This window comes from Anguilla rostrata, chromosome 14 (assembly GCF_018555375.3).
Source record: "Anguilla rostrata isolate EN2019 chromosome 14, ASM1855537v3, whole genome shotgun sequence".
Lineage (NCBI taxonomy): Eukaryota > Metazoa > Chordata > Actinopteri > Anguilliformes > Anguillidae > Anguilla > Anguilla rostrata.
This window is the reverse complement of record NC_057946.1, coordinates 33,118,773-33,141,559: the sequence shown is the minus strand read 5'-3', so window position 1 is coordinate 33,141,559 and position 22,787 is coordinate 33,118,773. Positions and strand designations below refer to the sequence as shown.

The 22,787-nt window shown below is 46.2% G+C and overlaps 1 protein-coding gene across 1 annotated transcript; it reads left to right on the top strand.

Moving 5' to 3' along the window:
- Nucleotides 1-204: 204 nt before the first annotated feature.
- Nucleotides 205-22,143, top strand: naa25 (N-alpha-acetyltransferase 25, NatB auxiliary subunit). The gene is made up of 24 exons (XM_064308070.1): nt 205-343; nt 2,970-3,055; nt 3,662-3,800; nt 4,986-5,104; nt 5,803-5,877; nt 6,123-6,230; nt 6,435-6,513; nt 7,146-7,257; nt 7,708-7,797; nt 8,385-8,557; nt 9,000-9,112; nt 9,926-10,154; nt 11,341-11,430; nt 12,212-12,392; nt 12,799-12,898; nt 13,363-13,514; nt 13,882-14,007; nt 14,563-14,809; nt 15,602-15,725; nt 16,132-16,197; nt 16,640-16,737; nt 17,549-17,659; nt 18,578-18,724; nt 21,915-22,143. Exons 1-24 carry the CDS (start codon nt 286-288, stop codon nt 22,035-22,037), a joined length of 2,946 nt encoding a protein of 981 aa, XP_064164140.1. The 5' UTR covers nt 205-285; the 3' UTR covers nt 22,038-22,143.
- Nucleotides 22,144-22,787: the final 644 nt, after the last annotated feature.

The following is a 22,787-nucleotide window of genomic DNA, read 5'->3' as shown; positions in this document are numbered from 1 at the left end:
TTGATTTTTTATTCAAACCACGAACCTCCAAATGGCCCTATAAAAGCCGTTGTAAAGTCGACTAGTTGTCAGAAACGTATAAAAATCTAAATTATCCCTCATCGCAAAAAAACTATACAAGTCGGACGTGACGTGATAAAAAGTAACGTGCGTTTTAAAGCATAAGAAACTATATAGCTGGATTCTAGAACGTGAACTTTACCTGTCAACTGCTACTGTCCCTTTAATGATTTTGAAATTGTTCGTACGGCGCATGCGCACAACATAATCGCTATTTCCCCCAACATGGCGGCGCGAGGCCATGTGCAGGACCCAAACGACAGGAGACTCAGACCAATATACGGTAACTATTCTTAGGAACAAGTACGTGAGTAACTTTTTTTGAAAAGCGAAATGGGATGAGGAATATGCATCCCACGGTCAGGGTGCATTTTGTAACAGATCCTCTGTCAGGGATACTGTGTGTTGCACAACCCCGGGGGGGCCTTCGGCTGTAGCCTCGGACTCTGTTTAGATGGCCGGGTGCGCCGAATGACAGCACACCCCACCTCCTTGGTGTTGGTGTGTGACCCTGTGCGATAAGGAGATAAGCCGGCTCACGATTCTGTGTCATTTGGCTAGCTATCTCGGTGATGTGCTGTGATCTGTCGCTCTCGACTCGTTAAAGTTAAGAGGTAGACTCGCACTTTCCCAGCAAGGGAATTTGCATGAAGATTAATTGCTCGCTAGCGATGCTGAGCAAGGTGCAAAGTAGCAAACGATAGCAATGTTAGCTTGCCATTTAGTCAGCAAATCTACTTACTGTCTTAACTTATCGCTCGTTGCATAGCTCGCTCTGAAGAGACTGAGAAAGTTTTGATTTATGACTAACGTTACAAAGTAGAAGGAACAGTTCTGTTGACTCGGTGTTCTAGCTAGTGTACTAAGTGTAGGCAAACTATAGTAAACGTTAAATAGGTCCAGTGTCAGATGTGCGTTCGTAAACCGATCTATCCCTTGCCTTGCTCGATAAGAGGCTAATTTGTGCACTTAACCGTTCGTATTGGACATGCAGTTTTGCACTTTTATTGAGTTTTCAGTTGGATAATCCCCCGAATAAACTCATTGCGATCCATGCATTTAGTTGAGCTGCTAGTTCCTTCAGCATCAGGACCAATGTTTGGTAAGCGAAGTGCCTCGTTCGCTTGGCTGAAGTCATCCCCTGCTTAGTCGGGTCTTTATGAAATAGAACATTGGTATTTTTTCTCTACTTAATGGTTTGATTTAACAGTGTCATATAGGTTTTTTTAATTGAAATCACTTGCTTTGACTTTCTTGAGTAATTATGTTTTCCACTACTGTACATCGTTCAGGATAAGAGCGACTGCTAGGCGATTGCAATGGAATATTATAACTTGCTGTCAAGCAATTCAGGCAATTCAACCCAACAATGCTCGCCATTTTCCTGAATAAATTGTACCTAGTGCTCTGATTACCTGCAGATTAGATATTATCTAACACCGTATCAAGCCTGGTCTTGAAAATCCCCAGAGTTTCTGTATGTAATAATGTGATGAGTTTATTTTGATCAACTTTTTTAAATTGGTGTCTTCAATGCGATCCAGACTGCTGAAAGTTGGGAGCTGAGAAACTGTTGTCAACCTTGTGGTTTGTTCCTTTTTCCTATTTTCAGCCCCCTTATCAGCTTCCTAAAATATCAGTTTGGACAAATAGCCAATAGGCTTTCTTTCATAGCTGATTGAGTTGAAATCTTTTGCATTGCATACCTGGCATTGGTAACATCTGAGTATTGTTCATCCAAGATGGATCACTTGTCACATTTTTGTGTGGGCTGCAGTATATTGAAAGCACTGCGTTGGAAATCTTGTTTACTTTGCGCAGACACATCTTTTGTCATTGGAGATTAAGCTCTTGGGTTTAGCTCACAACATCTATCACCATGGTTGGAAATGCACTGGTGTAGCATATTTGAGCTTAGCATTAGCCACAGCAGCCTCAGGTTTTGCCTGAGGTCTTCAGAGAAAGAGTGAAATATATTTGAAAATGAATATGAAATGAAATGAAAATGTGCTATGAATTTGCTAAGCAAATAACTCTTGCATGGTTTTGAGATTACGGCTTTCCATTGTGTTTTGTTTTTTGTGAATGTTATAAATTCTTGTTTTTCTTTTTCATTTAATTTAACCTTTGTTCATCTTGGGTTAGTCTTACTGAGATTAAAACTGATTTTGTAAGAGACCTGGCGAGATAAAAGGCAGCGCAGTTTGCACAGCACATAATGGCAATTTTCACAATATATTGTACAGGCAAGACAAATGCTGTGTGCTGTCAGTGTCATATCCAATGAGAAATTGCTATCTTGGTTGTGGACTACAGGACAAGTTTTAATTGGCCAGCATCTTCCAAAGGATGGCATTTGTTTCTGAAAGAGTTTGGCCAACTTCCATTGAAGACAAAAATGCCCTTTTTATAGCAAAGTTTCAGTTCACTTTGTATATTTTGTAATATAAGGGGGTTTATTTCTCTAGGTTGGTTTTTACATGAGAAAACTGGTACTGCTTTTTTAACTGGTATAATATGAAAGTTGAGAGCATGTTCTTTACAAACCTAATATGTTAGGCTACATAGCTTCCTGCAGTAATGTTGTGTTGCATTTCATTGTTTTAGTAGCTTGCCATTCTCAATGAACAATTTTTAGAACAGATACCCAATTCCCAATGTGATCACCATCAAAGACTGAAATAAAATATGAAAATAACAATGGTAGATTTGTGTTCTGCATTAGGAAACATATACAACGAATGGATCAGAAATATAAAATTTTCTTAGACCTACAACTCACTAAAACGAGTGCCTTTTTAAAGGCAGAGAGGGACACTCCTTTAACTCCGTCATGACGTGATTTCAGTTGACTGCTTGGATGTTGTTTTCCCCCCAAATTTTTCATTATTGTTTTATTTTCTACGTAGATTACCTTGACAATGGTAATAACAAGATGGCGATACAGCAGGCCGACAAGTTGCTGAAGAAGCACAGAGATCTTCACTGCGCCAAGGTGGGTCGTTCATGGAGGTAAACTGATGAAAATTTTCTATGCCTGACCAAGACTTGGAGGTTGGGGGGGGGGGGCACTAAAAATTTAGCGCATGCCTCTCAGCATCAGTGGAGATGACAAAAGTAAAGTTTCTCTTTTCTTCCACAAGGGTGTTTTGATAGTGCATCTGTGCGCTGTGACCTGTATTGGTTTACTAGTGTACTTTATGGTGCAGTATTCTGGACACTGTTGCTGAATGTGCTCTGGTCATCCCAGGGCATCAGAGCTCTGCTAATCTGACTGCTGTATGATTCCTGCCTTTGAGCTGTACTATTCTGACTGATTGGGTGTTGGCCGTCCCAGAACTCTCTGAGTTCTGTTAGTCTTGACTGATTGTGTGTTGGACCTCTGAGTTATGCCACTGACTGTGTGTTGGCTATCCCATGATGCTTTGGCTGTACTACTCTTGACTGATTATATTCTAGCCATCCCAGGACCTCTGCGTTCTACTAGTTTTGACTGATTTTGTGTTGGGTTCTGAGCTGTTGTAGTCCTGACTGACTATATGTTGGCCATCCCATGTTCTGGGTTCCAGTGGGGGTGAACTTTGCTTTTGTTGGGGCCCAGGTCCTGAAGGCCATTGGTCTCCAGCGCACCGGGAAACAGGATGAAGCCTTCTCACTGGCACAGGAAGTGGCCACACTGGAGCCAACCGACGACAACTCCCTGCAGGCGCTCACTATACTGTACAGAGAGATGCACCGACGTGAGTCACACATCTGTGTCTGCTCTCTCGCCATACTTACTGTTCATTGAGCTGAGGCCCTGTGGTGTGGGTGTGATGTTGATGCTCTAGGCATTGAGCAATTTGAATTTTTCAGTTGGTAGATATTAGTTAAAGATATGTTCTGCTTTGATATCTGGAAGTATATCTTCACACAGAGAGTTGTCAATGTGTGAAACAGTTTGGCAGGTCATTTTGTAGTGTCCTGATCCAGCATGGACACAGTGCTGGATGCTCTTTTGTGTTTAGGTAAATGAGGAGCTTACAATGGCTGAGTGGTCTGCTCTCATCATTGTCTGTTCTTATGTTGTTTTTATTGTTCAGTTAATGAACAGGTGGGGCAACCTGGAGTATCACATTTTGGGTTTGTGTGGTATTACGGGTTGACAAGATAAAGTTTCAGCTCTTTGTTATAGTTTAAGTTGGCTTGAGTGGAAGCATATGCAGATTCTGGTGTTGTGTGGTGAGGATTGAACTCCTGGAGGCAGTTAAGACTTTTAGCGGTGTAGGGTTCAGCTGATGGTTTGGGGAAGGCTTCAGGAGGTGATGTTCTCAAGCAGTGGTCCGTCTGCTGAAACATGAGGGTCTTGTTACTGAGCTTTGAGGATCGAATGTTAATGAGCAAGGGCCAAACTGTGGAGTCGTGAGGGTCCACTGCTGGGCAGAAAACATGACTTTTCCGTCCACTGGCCACAGTGGCTGGTGCGTCCCAAAATTCACAAGCCAGTTTCACTATTTTACAATATAACTTGATATGTACAATAGAACAGGACGTCCAAGTGATGCCAAAGTGGCCGGTAGAGTAAACAGACTTACTAGCCACAGATAAAATTTACCGGCATTTGGCTGGTGTTAATTTTGCACCTTAGTCTAGTGTTACCAGTAATGTTTCAGGTGTTGAACAATTATACATATATCTGTATGGTATGACTGCATTATGCGCTTACCAGGATTTCATGATGCTTTTCGCAACATGAGATAGGTAGTGCTTGCTCAAGAATTTGACCGTGTTGAACGAATGATGCAGACAGTCGTCTATCGGCTTGTGCTTTTGGACCCAGGTGTGAAGCTGTTGACCATGAGGACACATTGTGACCTGTGAAGATCCATATGTTGAGCTGTTTGTACCCAGGTGTTGAGCTGGCACAATGTCTTCTCTGTCCGCAGCGGAGCTGGTGGCCAAGCTGTACGAGGTGGCGGTCCGAAAGGTTCCGAGCAGCGAGGAGTACCACTCCCACCTCTTCATGGCCTATGCTCGCATTGGCGAGTACAAGAAGATGCAGCAGGCCAGTGTCACATTCACTGTTTGCTAATTCTGCTTTATAACGGATCTCCTCATTTATACTATAACTTTATACACGTGACTCACCGTGCCTTTAGTTGTACCAGTGAGAGAATTACAGCTAATGCGAATAAAGAAGAATTGTCTGTAGGTTATCACAAATGTGTCATAAAGAGGTTGCTGGGTGGCTCATTTTGTTAAGGCACCACACTGGTTGCATGGATGAGCCTCATGGCCTTGGAATCTGGACCGTGCCAGTGCTAACTGGCCGGTTGCTTCATAGGGTGACGCACAGTTGGTAGTTGCATCTCAGTCGGTTAGGGGTCCGAGTTGTAATGACCCATACTGATCGATCGGACATCTGTGCCTAAAGCTGTATATGAGAGGTCTTCCTTTGACTCCGCTCTGTGCCAGCTTCGCTGTAGTCTGCGGTGTGAAAAGAATCAGCTGGCAACACCAGATGTTATGGAGGAGAACTGTGGATGTCTACACTCTCCTGAACCGGCAGCAGGGTGTAAACATGAACGCGGTTGCAGGCAGTTGGCCATTCCAAATTGGGGTGGGAATTGGACATGCTCAGCCTCACGTTTGGGTGCCAGATGTGTCCTATACTCTTTAGTTTTTGTTTTTCTTGTGTTGGGGTTGTCGTTATTTTGAAAGTGTTGAAATGACCTTGGAATGTCTTTTTTTTTCCTCTGACAGGCTGGAATGGCACTTTATAAGATTGTCCCCAAAAACCCGTATTACTTCTGGTCTGTTATGAGTTTAGTCATGCAGGTAGGTTTGTCTTTAACCAAAACACAATTGTTTTTTTTTTTTTAAATAGACATATTTTTTGCAGCTTGGTGACCTGCATCAAATGTGTTTTTAAAAATACTAGAACACTTAAAGATTCCAGTAATATTTGAAAAAATGATTTTGCATGTGCTTGGGAATTTTCAGCTGCATCTTGCTGAGCAACTCGTAAATAAGGAACCATGAATGTTTTCTGGATTATTTTCATTTTCGTTTGCGTGGTCCAGGCGATCTCTGCGCAGGACGAGAAGCTGTCCCAGACCATGTTCCTGCCGCTGGCCGAGCGCATGGTGGAGAAGATGGTAAAGGAGGAGAAGATCGAGGCGGAAGCTGAGGTGAGGAGAGGCTGCTGGAAGAGCTGCGATTCACATGATCATTACGCGCACGCACGCATGCACGCCCACGCACACACACACACTCACGCACGCACACACACACACATCACGCACGCACGCACACACACACACACACACACCCACACGCACACACACACACACATATGGCCGTGTCCCGTCCTCATTGGTCTCTGCCCTCTGCAGGTTCAGCTGTATTACATGATCTTAGAGAGGCTGGGGAAGTATGCGGAGGCGCTGGAGGTGGTGCGGGGCCAGCTGGGAGGTAAGGGGGCTGGAGGTGAAAGGGCTGTGGGTGGGGGTAAAGATGCGGGAGATGGGGGTGAGGGGGCTAAAGGTGGTGGTTAAGGGGGGGGGGGCAGGTAAGGGAGGATGGAGATAGAATTAAGGGAGTTGAATATGGAAGTAAGGGGGCTGGAGGTGGGGGTGAGAGGGATGGAGACGAGGGGGTGGAGGTAAGGGGGCTGGAGGTGGAGGTAAGGGGTTTGGAGATGGGGGTGAGTGGGGTGGAGGTGTGGAGGCAGTGGGTGGAGGTGAGGGGGCTATGGGGGGAGGTAAGGAGGGTGAGGTACGGTACTCTGGATCAGAATCTGCTCAATGATTAGTAAACATTATAGAAATGGAATATACAGCAATATACTGATATAAAATGTCAATATATTGAGATTTATAAACTTATATAAAGATATATAAACTTCACAATAAATGGGCCACTGTCGCTTTTTTCAAATATAACGGTATGTTTTTGAATGGATACTGCTGTGAAATAAATTATTTGCAGGAACTGCGTTATTACACTGTGACAGTACGCTCCATTTCCATGAGGGGTGCGTGTCCTAAGGCCTCGTTGTCGTGCCGACCCTGCCCCTCACCCTCTCTCTCTCCCCCCTCCCCCAGAGAAGCTGACCAGCGAGCGGCACAGCCGGGAGGATAAGTGCATGGTGCTGTACCGGCGCCTGGAGCGCTGGCCTGAGTGCAACGCCCTGTCACTCAAACTGCTCCTCAAAAAGTGAGTACCCGCCCCCTAACAACCGGGCCACAGCAACCGGCACGCTTTACTTCAGCACCAAAGTGTTAAAGGTTAGAGGAATTCAGATCCTGATTTTGCACCTGTCCTGTATTTACTCCAGGGCTACTCAGTGAGAGGGGAGGGAAGAGACAGTGAAGGGCTAGCCTATGTAGCAGGGCTCCTGCTGATTTACTGTTGAGTCATCTTACCTTTAATTCTGGTAACACTGTTGTCTTTGATCTGGGACAGTCCAGGAGGTCCATCTTCTTCCATTTATTTTCAACTAGTACTGGTTTTGCCAATTTATTTTGAGGCAATGTGTGAACTGAGGGAAGCATGTTGACCGCGTACCATTCGTAGTCTGTTGCGTGAACTTGTATCTCTGTTGCCATGGAAACCCCCAACCCCCTCCTCCCTAATCAACATTGCCCCCCTCCTCTTTCTCCATAGCCCGGATGACTGGCAGTTCTACATGTCCTATTTCGACTCGCTCTTTAACCTGCTGGACCAGGCCTGGGCCCCGCCCAAAGAGGGACAGCAGTGAGTCATCTCCTCTTTCAGAACAGCACCTGTGTGCATAAAGCATATCTGGACAGGATGACTGATCTGGGATCAGTTTAGTCTTTTAGCTCACAGTGGATTAGGTTAGGATTTGGACAGTGGATACCTAATCTTAGGTCAGCACTCGTGGACACACACATTCTTATCCCGTTGCTTAGAACCTTTGAAGAAAATCACAATGTAGATTAAGTAGTTATATTGTTACTGTATGCTGCTGTTATTATGGGTTGGGTGGCTCACAAGCTGAAGAAATAAAAAATGAGTGGTTTTAACCAGTTTTAAAAGAAATCTAATGTTATTTTAAATAAATCAAAAATCAGTCTTGTGTCATACAGTAACATTTCAGTGTACGGTGTCATTTTCTCCATGTCTTTTTCTCCCCCTTGGTTTTATTCTCTTTCTTTCACTCTTCCTTCTTCTGTTACTCTCTTCCTCTCTCTCTTTCTTTAACTCTTTCTCTCTCTCTCTCTCTGTCCTTTGTCACTCTCTCTCTGTCACTTGTGCTCTCTCTCTCTGTCTCCCTCTCCCTCTCCCTCTCCCTGCCTGCCTGCCTGCCTGCCTCTCAGCTGTGCGGAGGGAGACGTTCACTGCTCCGCGGCTCAGGCCGTCAGCTTTGTGGAGGCGCGGCTGGCCGCGGAGGAGGAGAAGGAGTCCCGGCCGCTCCGCGGACCCTACCTGGCCCGGCTGGAGCTGATTGGGCGGTTAAGGGGGCGGGGCAGCCCCGAGGAACTGCAGCTAGGTACACGGAACCATCGGTGACCTCTGACCCTGCCTCCCTGTGCTACATTCAAACAGCACAAGGGGCTGCTGGGTGGCTCATGCTATTAATGCACTGTCTTAGTGCATGGATGGGCCCCACGGTCTGGCATCTGTAAAGGCACTGTTTTAGTGCAAGGATGGGCCTTGTGGTCTGGTGTATGTTAAGGCACTGTTCTCAGGCATGGATGGGTCCCATGGTCTAGTTTTCAATATGGTCTGTGCCAGTAGCGAATGCCACTGCCACCCTTGCAGGGTGAGTCACTGTTGGCATGAGTGTTGCTCAGAGATGTGAATTCAATTTCTGTTCTTTTTCTGGATTGACTGAAGTGAAGCGGAATCGAACTGCACCCTGACCGTAGAACAGGGTGTAGGAAGGGGGTACGTGTTGCCCCTCTTGCTGACCGTTCTGCCCTCGTCTGCAGGTGACCCCCTGGAGCACATGTTCCAGTACTTTCTGAAGTTTGGGGACAAACCGTGCTGCATCACGGACCTGAGGCTCTTCCTGGATCTGCTGCTCCCAGATCAGCGTGTGCAGGTGAGTGTGCTCTTCCGACTGAAAACACCGAGCTTTGAGCTCTCCTCAGTGTGTGTGTATGACACAAGTGTACCACATATACCCCCTCTTACACCCGTGTACATACATACCCCTGCAACTGCTGTATACCAAATACATACATTTTATCCCCTCCAGTGCAAATACACCACATATACCCCCTATAAAACCCATATACATATACCCCTCTAACCCTTGTATGCACATACCCCTCTAACCCCTATATACATATACCCCCTCTCTCACCTGTGGGTATATACCCCTATAACTCCTATAACATATGCCCACTGTAACACCCGTGTACATTACCCCCTCCCACACCCATATGCATATACCCCTCTAGCCCCTAAATGAGTATAGCCCCTCCCACACCCATATGCATATACCCCTCTAGCCCCTAAATGAGTATAGCCCCTCCCACACCCATATGCATATATCCCTCTAGCCCCTAAATGCATATAGCCCCTCCCACGCCCATATGCATATACCCCTCTAGCTCCTAAATGCATATAGCCCCTCCCACACCCATATGCATATACCCCTCTAGCCCCTAAATGCATATAGCCCTCCACGCATATGCATATACCCTCTACCCTAAATGCATTAGCTCTCCCACACCCATATGCATATACCCCTCTAGCCCCTAAATGCTTATAGCCCCTCCCACACCCATATGCATATACCCCTCTAGCCCCTAAATGCATATAGCCCCTCTCACACCCATATGCATATACCCCTCTAGCCCCTAAATGCATATAGCCCCTCTCACGCCCGTGTGCATATACCTCCCCACAGTTCATTAACAGGCTGACGGAGGTGGTTCCCCTGACGGAGTCGTCGCCGTCGTCGTCGGAGGAGGTGGGGGAGGGGCTGGCGTTGCCGGGCGACACGCGGGCGCTCCAGAGGCACCTGTGCGTGGCCCAGCTGGCACGCGCCCTCGGGCTGCACCACGCCCTGGACCCGCCCGGAAAACTGGCCCTCATCCGCCAACTCAAAGCCCACTACCGCCACGGCCTGCAGTTCGGTAAGGCGGGGACCCCCACCAGGCGCCCCGTTTCCTTTCTCTTGACCCGTCTGATGATGATGACGATGTTCATGATGATGATCATGATTTCAGTCCCATGCGTATATTCCAGTTTGCTTGGTGGTATACTGTCACCCAGATTTAGATGTAGCTTCACAGTCGCTTGTCTCTATGTTCAATGACCTGGTCAGTGACATCTGAGAGAGGAATTGTGGGGTGAAAAACATATTTGCATATTATCTGGCAAGAAGAATGTTTTCACGCTGTGCTAATAAAACTCATTAACTTGAACTGATTTGAGAGCAAATTGAGCTGATAATCTCACTTGGAACTCAAACACAGTCAGTGATTTACATATTCACTGTGCGGTTGGTTAAATCCCTGTTCTGTAGTTGTTGCGGCTGTTGTCTGACCAGTGTATAGCTTGATTTGTTTTCATTTGATTTGTTCCAGCTTTTTAAAATTCTGTCTTGCTCGGCAAAAACAGGTCTTCCGGCTTATAATTCAATTGTATTACAATACTGTGTAATGAAATTCTCATCCAATCTCGTAGACATCGTAGAGGGACTTGGCCAGGATGAACTGTGGGGGCTTGGGGCTATGGGAAAAGGGAATGACTGCAGATAGAAGTTGTTTCTCAAGATAAATAATAAAAACGGGAACATCTTATTGATGCCATTTTTCTCAACTGTCAGGGAAACATACCGCTCATGTACATACATTTGAAAAGTCGAAAAGATATAATAAGTAGCCTAGAGCATGAATTTCAATATACATTTACTTTTTTTATTAGACAGCAGTGGAGTTCTTCCCTACTACATCACCAGGAGTAATTTGTCTAAATTTTCTAGGAGCGCAGTCTGGAAGCTGGCTGTTGTCCATATTGTGTTTTGAGAGTTTGTAATCTCGTCTGCTGATAAATGCCTTTTTGGTTTTTTTGGGGGGGGGGGTAGATATTTCTTGTGGGTATCTGATTATGGAAGTAATGTTTGAGAAGAATTCTGGTTTAAGTTTCTTGAGTGTGTTCATGTTGACTTTGTTACTGGCTGTACCAATTTAAAAATACATTTAGGATACCGAAGTTGAACTGAATGTGTCTGAGTGAGAAAGTCTGCCTGTGGCCTGCGCTCTGGTGGTACTGAGCAGGCTGGAGGGCCCTCACTGTGTGACTGCTGTGCGCTTTCAGGGAGGGCCTGTTTGAAGACGGAACCGCAGTTCTCAGATATGTACTGTCTTATGGCCGCCCACGTCTACATAGACCTTTGGAAGGAGACGGGTGAGCTCATCGTTTCTTCTCTCTCTCTCTCTCTCTCTCTCTCTCTCTCTGTCTCTGCCTCTCGTTCGCTCACTCTTTCACACTCACTGTCTATCTCACTCACAATCACTCTGACTCTCTCACTTGCTCTCTAGCTCACTCTCGCTTTTTCTCTTTGTCTCTCACTCTCACGTGCTCTCTATCGCACTCTCGCTCCTTTTCTCTCATTCTCTCTCTTGCTCTCCCTCTCTCTCGAACACACACACATACGCATGCACACGCAAGAACTTCTCACACAAGGCTCAAAGCCTAAAGTGTCTACACAGTCTGTGGTAAGCCACTCCTTCAGCTGATCCAGGGTCAGTGATTGAGCCCTAATTTTAAACCCAGCCATTCTGAGTGGTGTAAGGACACTAACCCAGGATCAGCGCTGGGAGACTGAGCAGCTCACACGAACACGTGTCATTTTCTACAGCCTGCATTTTGGCTTGTGTTAATTTTCATTATCAAAAATAGAAAAATAGCCCACAGTATTCGATTGGGAATTTTTCAGGGGCAGAATAGCATTTCCAGTCAGTGAAATGTAATTTCCCAAATCAGCCGATTTTAACTGGAATTGAATCCTACTGAGGGTATAATATTATACTTCCCGGCAAGACCCAGTTTTGCAAAAAAATAAAGGCAGTAAAAATCTGGAAATGGTTGAGATTAAAGACATCGGGGAAAATCCAGGAGAGTTGAACATTTCTGCATTAGAACGCCCCCTGAAAGAGCGCTTCTGGGTTTTTGTGATCGCGTGCAGGAGACGAGGGCCAGCTGTGGCAGGGGCTGGGCCTGCTGGAGGAGGGCCTGACCCACAGCTCCTCCAACGCCCAGTTCAAGCTGCTCCTCATCCTGCTCTTCTGCGGCCTGGGCGCCTTCGAACCCGTGGTGGACCTGTACTGCAGCCTGGACGCCAAGCACGTGCAGCACGACACCATCGGGTGAGGGGCGGGGGGTGGGGGGGGGGCAGGACGGGGGCACCCGGGGACACCATTGCTAGACAAACCAGGCCTGGTGACCCGGTGGTGCTTTTTTAGCCATGCTAAATGAAACGTACTTACCATGAGCCTGTTTGGCTACAAAGCATCTACTAAACTGAAAATTTGTCTTGGGTCAAATACTGATTGGAGTCGTCTTCACCAGAAGATTACATTGAACTATTTTCTGTTGTAAATTTACAGACCCAAAAAATATGTATTTATCTGAACGATAACTGCTAGGATTACACCTTGATGTTAGTAAGAAATGTTACCTGCACAACAGTTGTGCTCAAAATGGTGGGAGGGGGAAGTGCCTGTCGCTCACCTGTGTCTCTTCCTGTCTCTCTCTCTCTCCGGGCGGGGCCAGCTTCCTGTTGACCCGCTATGCAGAGTCCCTGGGTCACTTCGCTGCTGCTTCCCAGTCCTGTAACTTCTCCCTCAGGTTTTTCCACTCCAACCAGAAAGATGTAAGCGCTCCTCCTGAAGCCTCATCTCCTCTTCAGGAGCACGCTGTGTAATCATCTCTTCAGCCTGGTCCTGAGCGCTTCACCCTCTCAGACAATGATTAAGCAAAGGAGTCTTTTATATTCATACCGTTTTCAAAAAAACCGCTCTAACAATGTTGTCCGCTCAAGTGTTGTTTTCTGTTTTTAGCTTCAAGCTAACATTTGATGAAAGCCTTTTCCTTTGAAGTGTCTTTCTTTGAAGGATCAGAAAGGCCTTGTGCTCAGCGCCCCTTTGTGGGCGCGCTGCTGATTTTAAGTAGCTCTCCGAGTTCCAGGCCCTTGAGTTCATCTCCATGTTTTTCTGATCAGCGCTTCAAACGGCGGCTCTGTGTTCTTTTGGGGGGGTTTTTTTATTTTTATTTATTTTTATTTTTTTACCTGCTTTGTCTCCCGTGTTCTGAGCGGAGCTGCGCTCTCGTCTCCAGACCTCAGAGTACATCATCCAGGCGTACAAGTACGGCGCCTTCGAGAAGATCCCCGAGTTCATCGCCTTCCGGACGCGGCTGAACCGCTCGCTGCACTTCGCCCAGGTGCGCACCGAGAGGATGCTGCTGGACCTGTTCACGGACGCGGACGTGTGAGTGCCGCCGCGCGACCCCGGGGCCCGGGGCCCGTCCGGGCGCGCTCACGCTGCAGCGGTGATGGTGTCAGATCTGTGCACTTTTACACAGGGCAGGACGTTCACATCTGTGCACATTTACACACCACAGTGACAGTTTCACATAGTGACAAATCCACGGGTAAAAGGACCCTCTCATTTGTGCACATTCACATACAACAGTGACATCCTGATGCATTCTCTGGCCTAGGCCTGTAATTCTCAGCAGTGAACCTGTGGAAAGACACTCCACTTATTGATCCTGGCTCTCTGTCTGTCTGTCTGTCTGTCTGTCTGTCGTCGTCTGTCCGTCTCCTGCCACTGCCCCTGCCCTGGCCCCTCTCAGATCGTCCTCTCTGGAGGACAACGTGAGGTCCATGGGTCTGTGTCCTGAGGAGGAGGACATCCTGTGGGCGGATATGAGGGACAACCGGGACCTGAGTGTGTTCACCTGCTGGGACCCCAAAGACAGGTAGGGCCTTCCCCCGCTTATCTCTCTGTGTGAGGCCTGGCAACAGAGTCTCTGCCAAGCATTATGGGTACTGTAGTTTCATCACTCCTCCACAGGCAGTGGGAAGCAAATCGAGCGTTTGATCAGAAATATACTTTGTGTTGTGGGCAAGCAATCCCACAGAGTAAATCCAGGTGTTCTCATATGCTATATTTGGTAAAGGATGTAATGGTGATTTTATTGCGTTTTCAAATGCGCTTTACAATTGTATGCTCTCTTGTAGAGCAGTTAGGGGTTAGGGTTGGTGTCTTGTTCAAGGACACTTCGACACGCCCAGGGGCGTGGTTGTGCGGCACTCGATGCAGAATCGGTTTCTCCTGGTATGCGCTCCTATATTTTTTGTTTAGTATTTTATGTTTTTATTTGTGATGAATATGTGTGTGTGTGTGCGTGTGTGTGTGCGTGTGTGCGTGTGTGTATGCGTGTGTGTGCGTGTGTGTGTGTGTATGCGTGTGTGTGCGTGTGTGTGTGCGTGCGTGCGTGTGTGTGCGTGTGTGTGTGTGCCTCACTTTCCAGGCAGCTCTCTGAGGAACAGAGGAGGCAGTCATTGGAGGAGGAGTCTCTGTGGCTGAGGGTGCGGTCCCTGACGCTGCGGCTCATTGGCTCCCTGGCCCTGCTCGGCCACGCCTCCGCTGCGCCCCGCAACTCTGAGAAGGTGGCCGAGAATGGCGTGGCGGTGAAACCCGACACGTTGCGCCCCCTGCTGGCTCAGCTGGACGCCGCGCTGAAGGACGCGGAGCAGTTCACTGAGAGGGGCGTCCAGGTAACCCCCCGCACCCCCAGCCTGGTTCCGGTCCTACCCTCAAACGGTGGCCCCTCAAACCTTCTGAGCCCACGAACAACGTAAACCTTTGACGGCCTGCTCAGCTGAGCGGTCAGCCACAGTTTGATTAACCGGCAGGTCAGGCTGTTGCGCTTCAAAAACTAGAAAAAAATTAAATGCAGCTAGAAAAAAATGAAATTAAAAAAAAAAGAACGTCTTATAATAAAAAGGAGCAAATAATTTTTCTTGGTGTGCCAATTGAAGTGTTATTGCGCGAGAACATCTTTCTGTGTCCCACCCATTATGGAAACGTAACGCAACATGCAGTTGCAGTGTAACCTAGTCCGAACAGCTACATGTAACTAGTGCCACGTGTGTACCAGACTCACACGTTTAACCAGCCTTGTTTGAATGTCCGGGGATAGTGTGCAAATAGAGCTTTGAGTGGCCTGGATGTAGTTAACAGTGATGTGACACAAATTCCACCCCCCCCCCCCAAAAGTGCCTCAAAATGTTGTTCCGCCTTTCCGAAAAGTGACCCTGTAGGTGAAAGTAGCTTATATCACTTAATGTTTTATGTTAAATGTATCAATTTTTTAAAAGCACAGTGCATTGAATTATGACTTGTTTCTACATCAAATAGGTTTGTGTCCCTATCAAATGAATAGTAAATTAAATCCATTTTCTTTGGAAAACATTGCTGCACAGTCATGGAGAGAATACAAATATGATTTGTGTGGGAGCCCAGGGTGTGTTTTTGTCACTGATGTCACCTGGATCCCCCCCCCACAGTACCCGTTACTGGGCCCGCCCTCTACACGCCTAGGCCCCGCCCTCTCCAGCGGCTGCTGCCAATGCCAGGCCTCCGCCTTCCGGCTTTCCGCCCACCTGCAAGAGCTCGACTCCGCCTCCCTGGGTGAGCAGACTGGGGGGATGGAGGGGAGGAGTGAAGGGGGGGGAAGGTGTGCATAGTCTGTCATTTAAAATATGCAAATTGAACAGTAAACTATTTTGCAGTTTTAGTCATTTGACAGATGCTTTTAGCCATTACATTTCATTACATTTATTTGGCAGATGCTTTTAGTCAAAGTGATGTACAATAAGTTCAAACCGAAGGTGCATAGCCAAAGCAACCTGCAAAAAGTTCACTTAACATAGTATGCCAAATCTGTGGGAGGTAGAGATTAGGAAAATGTTCAGTCAAACGAGTGCAGAAGTCAAGGTGTGTGCCTCCATCCCTGTGAAATAAAGGGAGAGAAGGTTTTAAATAAAAAGAAACATTCATTGACTTGTGTTATTCTTTCTGTTCTTCTGTTTTTCAGAGGATACGTCAGAGATCCAAACGCAAATAGAGAACAGTTTCAAATCTTTAATAGCACAGCTACAAGGTAAGAGCAAGCATCATGTCTGGGTTACCTGTTTTCTGAAAGCAAGCAGTCTAAATACAGATATGTTTGTTATTCGATCCCTGTCTGTCATAGTTATAGTTATGAAACATTTTCACAGATGCACCTTTAGCCGGCAGTGTTCTGGAACTTTCCTGTCGGTATTCCAGAAAAGCTGCTCCAGCAATTTGGCATCTCAAGACCTTGTACCAATTACAGAAATCCATTTCACACTAGCGTGAACACAAAGTAACATTGGATCAAGCGCACACAACTTGACTTGTTTTGCCAAGACATCCATTCATCCCTGAACCTACAGTCCAATGCACGAGTTTCCATTAATTTATCTCTGTGATGTTTCTCTCTCTCTCTCTGTCTCTCTCTGTCTCTCTCTCCCTCCCTCCCTCCCTGCCCCCCCTCTCTCTCTCCCTCCCTCCCTCCCCAGAGATGTTCAGTAAATGCAAAGGCGACCTTTTGGAGGCGAACGGCGGCCGTTGTAAGACGCGGCCTTATTTATTAGAAAACCTGGTCTTCTTGGTGGAGGTGAGAGCCGTCTCCGGTCTTCAGAGATTTCACGCTGTCTGTCAGGCTGTCTGTGGCCAGCTGCCTGCCAGACGTCAGCCTCCCGACCTTGGTAATGAACGTTTGCCTGAGTCCCTGGCACTGGTTCAGATCTGTCACAGATCGCGTTAGATTCGTTGCTGGTGTTCTCATCTAGAGGGACTTCCTGTGTTGTAGGCGGAGTGCCAGACGTGACTAATGACCTTTGCACATCTTTGAGTCGTTACTTATGAAATTAAATGCAAACACTGCTTTGTCCTCACATATTATTAGACCGATTTACTGTAGATTGAATCCAGGCCACATTAAATGGTAAATGGACTGCATTTATATAGCGCTTTTATCCAAAGCGCTTTACAATTGATGCCTCGCATTCACCAGAGCAGTTAGGGGTTAGGTGTCTTGCTCAGGGACACTTCGACATGCCTAGAGCGGGGATCGAACCGGCAACCCTCCGACTGCCAGACAACCGCTCTTACCTCCTGAGCTATGTCGCCTCTATGTTTCCATTAACAAAGTAAGAGATCTGGGAGTATTTAGTAACTCTTCCCCTGATGGTAAAATATGAAATGCTCGTACCGATCCTCGAAACGTGTTACTAACCAAAGCCCCGCGGTCATGGCTTTTTTTGTGTGTGTAAACTGTTTGTTTTAGAGGATTTTACTCTGGCTGGAGTATTTTGGGAAGCCGTTTGACCCAGGGCCACAGAGTGGTGCGCGGCTGCTCACGCGCTGGCGCCCGCGGTGGCGTTCCTCGGCCTGACGTTGTCTCGCGCGGTTTCCTCTCCCCGCAGACGGTCTGCGTGGTCCTGTGGGTGAGCAGCTACTGCGCTAGAGTCCTCCGACCGCTCAAGTCCAGCCTACAGAAGAAGAAGAAGAAGAAAAAGGAGACGAACACGGCCACGGTAAGACTGAGAGAGCCGCGGAATCACTGCCGCGTCCCACGCTGGTCTCGAGTGACCCGGGTTTCATCTTAAAATGGTAAGGCACGAGACGCCATGTTATATCCTGAACGTTACCATGGTTATAGTATGTCATAGTATGAGGCTAAGCTGAGTTATTGCCTCCCAGTAGCCCTACCAGGTCTCTGCATTTGTCACAGCCCTTCTCTGCTTCTATAGACCCTTTCAGTGCTTTTCTGAAACGGTCGGCTTCCATCCTGCTTATTCTTCAGACCGCGAGTGTTCTAACCGTGCTGTGTGTGTGTGATTGTGTGTGTGTGTGATTGTGTGTTCCTCTGTGTGCGAGTCTATATACCGTATGTATGTGTACACACACACTTACAATCACACACACACACACACACACACACACACACAAAGCAGTAAGTCACTACAGGTTGTGATATATGATGAGAATTGCTATGGCTACTATCACAATGGTGGTTCGCCTCATACCCTGTAGCCATGGAAACATTCATAATACAACATGCCTTGTGTTTTGTAGTTTTAATGTAAATTACTACACCAAGAGCCTACACTTTAGCCTCCAATTGCCCCCACGATTATTTTCCTAGATCAGGGCTTCCTAACCCCTGTTGTAAACACGGTAGTGTTTGTAATACAGAGTGCTTGAGTTCTTCTGCAGATGCAAAGGTGATAGTGTTTGTAGTTCTGGGTGTGTGAGTTCCTCTGCAGTTTTAAAGATGATAGTGAAAGTGGTGTCTTCCTCGTAGTAGATAGGCAGCCTACAGCAGCAGATGGTGGCAGATAAAGTTTACGCGTGGGCAGAAGGGCACAGATTTATGTCCGGTCACTGATTGAAGCCGTCGATGCTGAAAGGGTCTCATGTTCGTAATGCAGCTTTTCTGTGCTCCTCCACAGCCTGTGGTGTTCAGTGGGTACCAGGAGTACACCGGCGGCCTGCAGGCACTGCTCTCCCAGGTCCTGGACCATATCAAGGGGCTGGAGACCAGCCTCATTGCACTGAAATTAGAGGACCTGTCCCTGGAAGGGCAAGCACTTTCTGAGGTAACACACACACGCACCCCTGCAGGCGGGCATGCTGTTGTGTATGAGCTGTGTATGTGTGTCTTCAGTCGGGGTGTGTGTGTGTGTGTGTCTCTCTCTCTTCAGTCGGTGTGTGTGTGTGAGCGTGCGTGCATGCATGCATGCATGCATGCATGCAGTATATAGATTATGTACTTGTGTGTATGCATATGTATAGTATTTGTAGTCTGTGTGTAGTTACAGAAGGGGTGTGTGTGTGTGCACGTGTAGAGAGTATGTGTGTCTGTCTCTTTGAAAGGCTCTGGTTGGCCTTTCATGAGTATTTATTTTGTCAATGTTTCAAGTCTGAGCTGGGAAGTTTTTTTATTGTCATTTTTTTCAGGCCATGGAAAGTCGAGAGATCATATTTTTGATGCCCGATGTAAATTTATTTTCAGCAAGGTGCGAATCTGTCAATGAGAACCTTTTTTTGGCTGTCTGGGTACAGCTTGTTGTCATGGTTACCGGAATATTCTCTATTGTGCAGTCACAGAACATTGACGTAACCGCGGTTCTCAAAGAGATTTCTATTAGGTCTGCCAGCTGTCTCCTGAACAGAATTATTTGCCCTTGAACAGCTTGCTTTATTAACCAAGATTTCTCCTCTGAATTGTGATTACAAGCAGGAGAACGTTGCCAATAGAAATCCCAGTTTACGCTCATTTAGCAAGGTACTTTACCTGGATCCTTTCAGTATCTTTCAATTTGCAAACTTTGTAGAATATAATAATAATAATAATAACAATAACAATAAAAATAACAATATTGTTAAGTGTTTTTTATCATACTACACAAGTATAATATAAATAAAATAAAGCCAATGCGTAAAAAAGTGTGCACCTAATAAAACGCTGATACAGGTATTAAAAAAAAGGGGTTAGAAACGGTCAAAAGGATTTTGAAATGAGATTTAAAAGAAGAGACAGTAACATGCCTGGGTAAAAATCTGGCAGATCCACATAAATTCAGAGCCCTAGTTTCTTGTTATAAAATTTGTGGCTGAGAGGTTTTCTGATGAGGGTCTAAGGAAGCAAAGTGGGTGAATGCTTTCAAAAGATTGACTGTGTGTTCTGGGAGTGGACCAGGCCTCATCTTAAAAATAAGAAACATAAAGGACTGTATACACTGAGCTGCATTGGACCTCGATAACGCAGGCTATTAAGTGCTATAAATAATGTACAATGGTAAATATTGTGAATGGCCTGGTAGTTTAATGTCCTCCGTGGCTGTTGGAAATGACCTGTACTGATGCACAAGCTTGCTTATCCTGCCTTTTCACCCAGAATCCTCCAGTTAAAGCTCATATGTATAAAGTTTTCTCAATATGCCTCCTTTCTCAATATACTCTTTGTTGTACGTCGCTCTGGATAAGAGCGTCTGCCAAATACCTGTAATGATAATAATAATAATTGAAGTGGATCTCCGTAACACACCAGTGTAGACAGTTTGAAATGCCTGTCTGTACCTTGCAGTTACTTTGTTTACAGTAAAAAAAGATAACGTCATGTCGGGGTGATCGTGTGTTGCAGGCTTTCGGGTGGCTGACTTAACGCTTGGAATCTGCCAGGATTTGCAGTTTCCCGCCATTGCAGTTTCTGTAATGTGGTCGCCTCTCTGTCTGTTATCCTCTCCGCATTCCCTCTCTGAACGAAGTGAAAAATACGAACGGAGGGCTGACTGCTCATTTTTCTTGTAGAGAATTGTTTTTTTAATTATTATTATTATTTATATTATTATAAAAATGTAATTCTCCTGAGCTTGGGGAACCTCATTCTTCAGTTTCTTCAGTGCATGAAAGCGCAAGGCTGTGCTTTGGTTTTCCCTGTGTTGCACTGCCCTCTGGGGGCTGTAGTGTACAACTGCAGTGTCACTGCTGTTTATCTGACTTAGAAAGGCTTCAGCTTCATGGCTCGGGATGTGAACGATTTCACAGAACCATCACTGCTTGACTTGAATGTCGTGAAACAACCGCCTCTCTCTGTACCATTCTGTCCAAGTCCTACAATGTTGTGATAAACAACTGTGTGTGGACAGCAGTAATACTCAGCCTTATGTGACTAAACTTGCCACTTCGTTAAACTTTTTAAAAGCTTTAGTCTCTTGATCTGCACTGAGTCAAGTAGTGGTGTATTTTTATTAGTGGTATCCTACATCAAACAGGAGAACTAGTAACACTTAGTAAAATGTGTGTCGTTCACATCCTTTCTCATGGTTACTATTTCATCTGCTGGTTTTGGCCATGCTTGGAAGGGTTGTGTTTTATTTTGGGAGGATGTTGGGTTGGAACAGGTGTGAATATTTCTTACATTGTGAAAGAGGAACGAGGGGTAAGCCAAGTCTGGCATGCCACGTGTGAATTGTGGTTCAACAGCTGTTCTTCCAAAAGGCATATACTGCAGAATATTTTTACAAATCTCTACTGTTTTGATGGAACTAAAAATGTCCGTATCAGTTGTCTTATAACTTTCAAACGCAGATGTTGTATGTAAGGAAAATCTCCAATAAATCTGCTCAGCACAGTTTATAGAATAATAACCAAAAGTTAATTTGTGTTGAAAATTTGCTTGCAAAAAATATCAAAGTTGCAATATTGAAATCTTTTCAGAATTAAAACGCATTCAGTAAAAAGTATATTTAAACAAAGATGTTCTCGAAAATGAATTCAGAATTGTTTTCTACATTGGGAGGCTATCTTCATCCCAGTATGACAGGAGCTCAGCATAAAATGCACATTAATGAGAACAATAAGGTTTATTAATGAATGGGTTATTTATTTGTTGATTCAGCTGTTAATATTTGCTCTTGAGTAGACAGGCATGAGTTTTCAGTGCTCTTGTGCATTTGGATTGTGGCTTTTATGTTCATTTTGATAAATCTTTTAAGATTAAGAAGACTTTAATTAAGAAACTGTGGGTCCCATTGTCCCACCCCTGCTGTGAACAGCAGTGTCCTACCTGGGAATCAAACCTGCAACCACTGGACTGCAACCCAGTTCCCTACCCACTGTACTGCCCTGTACTGCCCTTTGCTAGTTCTTCAAACTGCTTGTCTGTGGTGCATTCCTACTAATTTCTGTATTTTTTGTGTGTGTGTGTGTGTGTGTGTGTGTGTGTGTGCGCGTGTGCGTGTGTGCGTGTGTGTGTGCGTGCGTGTGTGTGCGTGTGTGTGACAGGAGGAGGGCGGCTTCGTTAAGATGGCGATGGAGAAGGTGCAGAGCAGTTACCTGCGCTCGCTGCAGGAGCTGGGCGATCTGCTGCGGAAGAGAGCCGACACACTGCGGAGCCTCAAGATCTGAGCACCCGTCTCTCTCTCTCTCTCTCTCTCCCTCCCTCTCTCACTCTCTCTCCCTCCCTCTCTCTCTCTCCCTCTCTCACTCTCTCTCCCTCCCTCTCTCTCTCTCTCTCTCCTCTCGCTCTCGCTCCCTCCCTCCTCACTCCTCTCTCTCCTCTCCTTCTCTCTCTCGCTCTCCCTCTCGCTCTCTCTCTCTCTCCTCTCTCCCTCCTCTCCTCTCTCCTCCGTCTCTCTCTCTCTCCTCACTCCTCTCTCTCTCTCTCTCTCTCTCTCTCACTCACTCACTCACTCACTCATCACTCCTCCTTCCTCTCTCTCTCTCTCTCTCTCCCTCCCTCTCTCTCTGGTGTTCACTCTTGTATGCTTTCCTCTTGCCCTCTCTCTCTCTCTCCCTCTCTCATGCACACACCTGTGAAATCCACAGTTCTTCCGCTGCACAGAAGCATGGTGTACCCCGCCTTTACTCCCAAACGAACGGGTACCTAAAAAAAACCTGTGAATAGACAAATAGATAAGCTAGTTATTGAGCATTTTTAGAATAACTACTCAAAGATAAACTGTACATAGTCCTCTCTGAAGAATACCACAGAAGCTCCGCGAAGGGAACAAAAAAACTTTCTCTGGACACTTCCTGTTTTCTCCTCGCCCATTTCCTGTCCATCAGCGAGGCAGCAGACATTGGGTGCACCCAGATTCCTGTACAGTTATTCATTAAAGACCCATACCAGAAGACCTGTCCCAAGGACGGTGCTGT